Source organism: Anguilla anguilla, chromosome 12 (genome assembly GCF_013347855.1).
Source record: "Anguilla anguilla isolate fAngAng1 chromosome 12, fAngAng1.pri, whole genome shotgun sequence".
NCBI classification, from domain to species: Eukaryota; Metazoa; Chordata; class Actinopteri; order Anguilliformes; family Anguillidae; genus Anguilla; species Anguilla anguilla.
In genome coordinates, this window is record NC_049212.1 from 13,091,924 (window position 1) to 13,100,062 (window position 8,139).

Consider the following 8,139-nt stretch of genomic DNA (forward strand, 5'->3'; position numbering starts at 1 on the left):
AATTTATGGTCTGTTACAGAGAGGATGTGGTGTGACTGTTTAAACTGACGGTCTGTTACAGAAAGGATGTGGCGTGACTGTTTAAACTGACGGTCTGTTACAGAAAGGATGTGGCGTGACTGTTTAAACTGACGGTCTGTAACAGAGAGGATGTGATGTGACTGATATAATTAGCAGTCTGTTACAGAAAGGATGTGGTGTGACTGTTTACACTGACGGTCTGTTACAGAGAGGATGCTCAGGCTCCCAAACGGGTATCGTGGGCAAAGAGCGGCACGGGCTCCGACATTGTCTCCAAAAACGGCACGCTGTCATCCATCGCCACCAGCCCGCCCCCACAGGATCTCCAACGACACCATCACCAGAACCACCAGCAGCACAACCACCACCACAACCACCACCAGCAGCACAACCACCACCACCATCACCAGCAGCACAACCACAACCACCAGCAGCACAACCACTTCCCCCACCGCCCGGCCTCTGACACCGCCTCCATCACCACGGCAACCGGGAGCATGACGGGCTTCCAGGTCCGGCCAGGGGAGCAGAACCCCCTGCAGGGCCTCCCCGGGTACCACGCCCCGGGCTCCACGTCCCGGGGGTCCCTGAGCCCCAGCAGCAGCTCCCTGCACAGAACTGAGGGGCCCCAGGCCCAGCCCCCGGCCCATCGCCCCGCCCCCGTCCCCGTCGGCGTCACCGCGTCCAATCTCTCCCGCATGGGGGCGGTGCCTGTCATGGTGCCCGCCCAGAACCAGGCGGGCTCTCTGGTGTAGAGCACCGGTAAACCTATCCGGTAAACTAACTGTACAGAACCAAAACACTGAAGGACATAACAAAAAAAACATTTTAAGAATTTTTCATGCTTACCGGAATATTAAAAAAAATTATTAAGTGAATAAAACCAGAAGTACACTCTTAAAGTTCCATAAGACTATAAAGCAATGTCACAATTATGTCATTTACTTTATTGAAGAATATACAAAATTATATGGTTTGTATAGTTTGCTTTTTTAATATATTCAAGATATACTAAAATGTATAAATATTTAATACTGTTCTGCAGTATCTTTTTACAAAATGTATCATTTTTGTTGTTTTTTTTTTTACAAGCTGAATTCCAGTGCTGGTTTTATAAACTACTGGAGTGGCTCATATAGGGTTGAGAAAGGAATGCCGTTTACTGATCAACACTGCAGCATACAATGTCCTCACCTCTGAACCATCTCATTCAGATCATTTTTTGGTCCTTGTTAAAATTTGGGTTCGGTCATTACTAAAATGAGGAAAAAATATAGCGTAAGAAACGGAGAAGCTACCATTTGTTCAGTTCCATTTCAGTGTACAGGACAAGTGGTGGCATTGGTGTTAGAACCTGTTCTGAAACTACTCTGTCCCAATAGTTTCTGAAGACTGAGCAAGATGCTGAAACGAAACAAAAGTTTGACTCTCACTCTCAGGTTTAATTGGCCATGTTCTGTTCCAGATTATTTGTATGTAGCCTAGACGACTCTCCACCAAGGGCTAGAGTGACGCCGCTGAACGCTAAATATGGTGTCGTTTTATTGGGAAAGAGTGATTTTTAAATGAGAAAATGTCACTTGAAACTCGAAGCTGGTGCCCACATTCTAGCCCCCGACCTCTCATCACAAGAGAGCTGCTGCTCAAATCTTGAGCTGTTAAAAATTAATCAGGTGGTGTATTTTAAACTTTTATAAGTACAACATTAACAGTATGAGTTTTGTGTAGCTGAGGACAACACCTCGTGGGTGTGTTTGTGTAGGAGCCTCAGTCACAGCACATGCGGCGGACGCGCTGGTTTTTTCTCTGCCGAAAACCTGAAGGAGGGAGGGCGTGTGCGTCACACGAGTCTCAAACGCTCGCTAATTAGACCGCGATCAGATACACATATTTCACTTCCTCCAAGCCCGGCCATGCCAACGGAGATCAAGCTCGCCAGAGGTCACCACTCTTTTCTCTGCTTGGTTGCCGAAGATTTGGAGGCTAACAGTATGAAAAATCGTATATTCAGCTATTCGCCTTGGTTTAATAATATGGCAAATGTAACTGAAATATCTTCTTTTTCTTTTTTTTTAACCAAATTTTATTTAGCTACTAAACTTTTAGGAACACTGACATCATTGTGTATTCAGATATAGTACATGCTGCATGGCTATAGCCACACTACGCATATGCTGCCTATTTATGGATATACTGTGTACTGCATATTTCTTTCAGCATAAATGAGTTACTGGTACATGCTACATAATATAGATCGCAGAAGATATAAGTCAATAATTAGCTTATATACTTCGTTAGCAAACCCAATAATTGCACTTTTGAAGAGAGTATTATTTATCCATGTTAAAGATATTATTTTTTACAGGTAAAACAAATGCCTTTTATGTCCCATACAAGACAGGAGTGCCAGAGGACATTCTGGCTTAATCAGATGACCATTGGGTTCCCATTTTAAAATGAACCAGAGCTCCATGCAGTTTTGTTTTTTCACTGTCCCAGCTAGCGTAGTCAAGTTTGAAACCATTATAGAATATAGAATAAAGAGAAGGATTTGGAGAAACATCTCTAACTTACAGCACGTAAAGTTTTCTGAGCAGGCCAGTTTGATAAATTTACACTGTGCCCTAATATTAAGAAGGTGTAGAGTTTTTCACATTTCCTGCGATATTCCACATTGATTATTATTATGATTCAGTCCCATTTTTTGTTCCCTTATAATAGGGATACAAATAATATCCTGTAAGTCTGTCTGGTTTCTGTCAGGACATTTCCATTTGATTGCAGGATTTTAGAGTTAACCAGGGCAGATTTCTGGAGAGATGAGAAAATTCCACAGCCTGTTTTTATGTTGTGGCTAATGAAGCCATTTCATCTTCAGATAGCTGCATAAATGCTAAATAATTTTTTTCCTGTGTAATACCAGAGAATATCAAAACAGAATGCCCCTAGCTTTGTTAAAATGTGTAATGAACGTTGCAAGTTAGGCAGGCCTCTTCTGTCAATACTAGATACCTTAATGAAAATTGGGAATATTTTCTTGTGTATTTTTAAGTTGTACTCTGCGTGTATGTGGGTTATTGGGTAGGAAAAAAAATCGAGAAAATATTTCCCTGTTTCTTTGAAATGTAGGGGAATTTTCTTTTTGAAATCATAAGATATTAATGTTTAATGCTGGGAGATCTGAATTGACCCATTTCTGTAAACAAGTACCATTTTAACTATGACGTTATCAACAGTTAATGCCTTTTTAAACTTACTATTCCTGGATATACGAAAATGTCCTGCCAACATCATGTGATTATTATTGATGTCCTGATACCGCTGACGTGATCACATGCAGTGGCTACATACTTTTATGTTTATGGCATTTGAAGAAGGTTTGGTGATACTTTGTATGTTGTTTTTGTATTGCCATTATTATAATTATTCAATAAAATGTATTGTAAATATTATTAGTCTACAAATGTTTGAATTGCAGGCTTTTCTTTCGTCACTGCCTAGTAATTCTAGGTACATCCACAGGGTGGCAGCACTGAAGAGGAAATGAGGTCCGGAAAGCAGAACCAGTTTAATACCAGGTATATCCACAGGGTGGCAGAACTGAAGACGAAATGAGGTCCGGAAACCAGTACCAGTTTACATTTCAAGTGCCTCTGCCGGCTTCTGCTGTAAACTACTTCATGTCTAATCTAGAACTTGCTGAATTTCCCAAGTTCATTACCTTGGATAACTTACTCTATCACTTTCAAAATGACCTAATGTGAATTAATATGAAAACGGTATAAAACTGTCTTGTATTCATTTTCAGTGATGCTTTTGTTCAGTGATGCATTCATGCAATCAACAATGTCTCTTTTAAGGGTTTATCAAAGCTTAGTTTATTTGTCAGTCATGTATACATGAATAATTGAGTTTGTTGTTAGCTTGCTACTATAATTTTTACTATTGCTTTTAACAATTCATGCTGTTAAATATTAATGCTTTAAATGGAGGTATTTGCCGTTGCAACCAGAAGGCATGTGTGTATTTTCAGTTTAACATGAATTAAACATAGCAAATGTATGCCAAAATATAAATATGTAGGCTATGATCAAAATTATCCAGAACATGCATGACATTTTTATTACAGCAAGGGCACCCTATTATATTTATAATTATTATTTGTGCTAAAAATATATTAACAGCACAACACACACGCATGCACGCACACACAATTGGATATTTCAAATTGGAGTGGGAGAGGGGAGACAACACAAAGAATGCTGCCAGAATGTATTTATGATCAAAATAATAATTATTATTATTATTATATTTATAATAATAGGATACATTCACAGCATCGGTGCATGTCTCCCCTGGTTGCTTTGCTTTATTTCATATGAGGACACACCTGTAATGTGCCTGTGCTTGCGGTGGTGCTGCCACCGGGTGGCGGCAGAGGACATTCTCCTCGCTCTCTCATTCCCTGCTAATTGCTGATTCGGTCCACCTGGAGTCTACCCTTTATAGGGACCTCCCTCCCTCTGCTCGGTGCTCTTGCATTTTACAAGCAGCTGGTAACGCTCTGGGTATTTTGAGCACTAGATGTGACGTACTCGATGGCTATCCGGTATGGGAGCTAAACACGTAGCAACCGGGGTACTTGAGAGTTGTCACTTTTCATAGAAGGATATTGTGGATAGAGTTATCTCCAGCTAGTCTCAGGCTTGAGCTGAGAGATCTTACTTACCTAGGCGTGTGTTGTTTTTGGTTCTCAGTCAAGAGACTTTTGTCCTGTTTTTGAGGATTTCCTTTTGTTTGGCCTTTTGCCAGGGTTTATTCCCCTTTTCCTTTCTCCTACCTCGCTTAGTGGTTGACTGCTGTTCGCAGTCAGCGTTTAGACTCCCCGTTGATTTATTGTCCGCTTCTGACGTTGCTCGCCAGCCCCAACCTTACAACACCTGTGTTTTTGTACAGTATCTTCGGCTGGCTCTGTCACCTCCAGCGTCATACCAGAGATTATCGTTGTATTCAGTGTTCAGTATCAGTATTGCATTGGCATTCACATTAGTACTAGCACTACTATATCTGGCACATCTTTGTTATGACTTTTTAACTTCCTCTGCAAAATCCATTGATACATTATGCTCTCCACTGGAGTTTCAATGATTTCCATTGCGTTTTCTCAAAGAAAATTTAATAAATAAATGCATGGAACATTATTTTTAATACTGCTGTAGCCATGAAGTTGGGCTACTTTTAGGATAAACTTTTGGGGAGCTAAGTATTTTTTATTTTCAATATGAAACATGAAATGTTTTCACTTTGTTTATAAAATTCATAATAGCAAATATTGGTCGCTAAGTACCGGACTACAAGAGAACTGCTAATGTAGAGTTATTTAAAGTTTAAAAGGGTTGATCCTTATGTTCTGGAGGTGTGATTACAGTAATTGGGTAGCGATGTGGCGGCTTGGTGTGGTGGGGGCCCAATGTGAGATCTTTTCATGGGCCCCAAAATCCCTGGTGGTGCGCCTGGTTTAGACCGTCTTATTTCCAAAGTGAGTACATGGCTTGCAGTGAATGTTTATGCTGAGGTCAGGCATGTGTGTCTCTGTTGTGCCCCCCCCCCCCCAGGGCCAGCGTGTGCCGCTGTTCCCACCTGCTCCTGGGGCAGAGGGAAGAGTGCCGCCGCTGTCGCTGGGCAACATGGGGGGGGGGGCCAGCGAGACCACCCAGGGCCCTGCTGCCAGCTCGCACACAGATTCAGTCGCCGTGTCATTTCAGAGGCCGACATGATAAAGCACCGCATCACAAAGAGCACTGCCAGCTCACAGACACTTTCACCCGGTGTGTCGTCAATGAGACCCACGCGATAAAACACATCGGTATTACAGGCAGTATAACCAGCTGGGAGTTTTACTCAGCGTGTCAGTCGGGGTGTCTGAAGGATCTAATACAACATCACAAACAGGAGATTATCGCCAGAATTATGAGACCTCTAAGAGCAAACACACAAACTGACAAAGTTTTCCTTATAAGGTTATCTTGAAGAGAGAGGGAAGGATGCTTCAATTTTTTAGGGTTTTCTAAATGAATACAAACACATAAGGGCTCCTGTGGTTTTTCAGAATAAGAATTCAGATTTTTTTGTTTATTTTAATGTTATTTTTTGTTGTTGACATGAGCTGTGTGTAAATGCAGTCTTCATATGTTTAAGAAAACATCTACACACTTTCAGGAAATAACTGGAAACATGGTAAAATGGCAGCATTCCACTGAACCCAAGAAAGAAAACAAAGAAAGAATACGCTCACAGTCTGCATTTGAGCAAACACTGCGAAGCTCTGTGCTTCCAGCCTTGTGCTTCCAGCCCTGTGCAGCACACACACTTAAGGCGTGGCTCCCTGCCATCTTTAAATGGCTGTCCCTCATACTGAACGCCAAGGGTGAGCTCCTCGCTATAGCTGCGGTCTCTGGTGTTGTGCCAGCTTAACCCAGTGGTGTTCATCTTAAGCCCTTTTCTTTTTTTGAAGAATGTTTGAGCCGTGCTGTCATTGTGCTGGAGAAATGCACAGTGCGTGGTTGCAGACAGAGAGAGAGGACATGAACATACTGTATCACCCTTGAGCTCATGTCATAATGTGATTACAGTGCTGCCTGTGGCTGGGGACCTTGGTCTTTAGTGCAGTAATCCAATCATATCCTCCATATATGTTGTGTGATGTGATTTTTTATAATGCAAAAAGCCATGGGCAGTTGGTCTTCTGTACTTCAAGCAGACAGGTGTCAATGTAGACAAAAAAAGTATGTATTACCGAAAAAAGTACAAATATTTAATGCTTACTGAAAATAAAAAATACTTAGCTCCCAAAAAGTTAATCCTAAAAGTAGCCCAACGTCATGGCTACAGCAGTATTAAAAATCATTTTCCCTCCATTTTTTTATAGAAAAAAAAAAAACATAGAAATCATTGAAACTCCAGTGGAGAGCATACTGTATAAATGGATTGTGAGCTCTTCAGCTCCTGCTGCTCTTCCCTCTGCACAGATATGAGAAATCTGGGAGGGGCTGAGGGGCAGAATGAGTCCCTGCGCCTCTGTCTCCTCACACTCACTGCTGTGTGTTCTGGGCCTCAGTAATGACTTTTCAAGTGTTGAGTCTCTGTCTCGTTGTGGTCCTGATTCAATTAACATTCCTCCTTAATTCTGATTCTCAATTAAATGCTAGTGCTTCTTTGAAAAAAAAAAAAAGCCTTTTCCCAGAAATATGTGAAGTAACATTCAAGTTGTAATGAAGTGTGCCATTTTTTGTGTAAATATAACATTTATAGGGCAAGTGAGAGTACATTTTTCTTTAATTGCAAAAAATAATTTAAAAACTGCAGTTGTCACTGTAGCATTCGGTCCACCAGAGAAGCGGATTGGTCTCGGCTGCGCCGGCTGGTGGAGGGAGCATGCGCACCTGGGCTGCGTTAGCTAATTGGCCCAGGTGCTTAAAGGTGTGCTGCTCTCACCACAGTTTGGGGCTGAGACTGGGAGCTAACACCAAGAGTGTGGTTCTTTATTTGAGTTGTGTTTAATTTCAGTTTTATTTCTTTTAACAAGATGGAGAAAAGTAATCTGCCTCCGAAAAGGGCGAGGAACTGGTCAGGCAAAAATCTGGCCAGCTACAAGCAGGGAACTGAGAAGTTGCCCGTTTTACTTTTTTGTCTTTGTTATTTTAGCTTATAGTTTTAGTTTATTGTTTTTGCCTGGAACCCATGAGGGGGAAGGGTGAAAATGGTGTTTATTTTATTTCATGTTTGTGTGGGTGCGCTCTTTCTCTCTCCATGCGGCAACTAACGGTGTTCCCCGGCACTGCCGCATCTCCCTCTCAGGGGTGACACGCTGGCGTGTGACAGTCACCAAATCCCAAAGTTTTGTTTTAAGTTTTCTTAAAAACAAAAACAGCTCTGAATACTTTCTTGAATACAGCCATTATAAAATGAGAGAAAAAATAGTTCATGATTTCACCAAATTAACATATGGTGAAATGGTATTTCACTGTAGTTTACATTCTCTTCCAAGAGAAGAGTGTAAAATAGTGTTTTCTGTGTAGCAGTTGGCTAGATACAGCATGGGTAAAATGACTTGAAGTG

The 8,139-nt window shown here is 41.5% G+C and overlaps 1 protein-coding gene across 1 annotated transcript in view; it reads left to right on the plus strand.

The window, feature by feature from the left end:
* The window catches only part of esamb (endothelial cell adhesion molecule b), a 48,855-nt gene extending 47,522 nt beyond the window's left edge, over nucleotides 1–1,333 (plus strand). The window contains exon 8 of the mRNA XM_035386506.1: nucleotides 230–1,333. Within this exon, the coding sequence (XP_035242397.1) occupies nucleotides 230–776 (547 nt within the window). The 3' untranslated portion in view covers nucleotides 777–1,333. The remainder of the gene's footprint in view (nucleotides 1–229) is intronic.
* The last annotated feature ends 6,806 nt before the right edge of the window (nucleotides 1,334–8,139 follow it).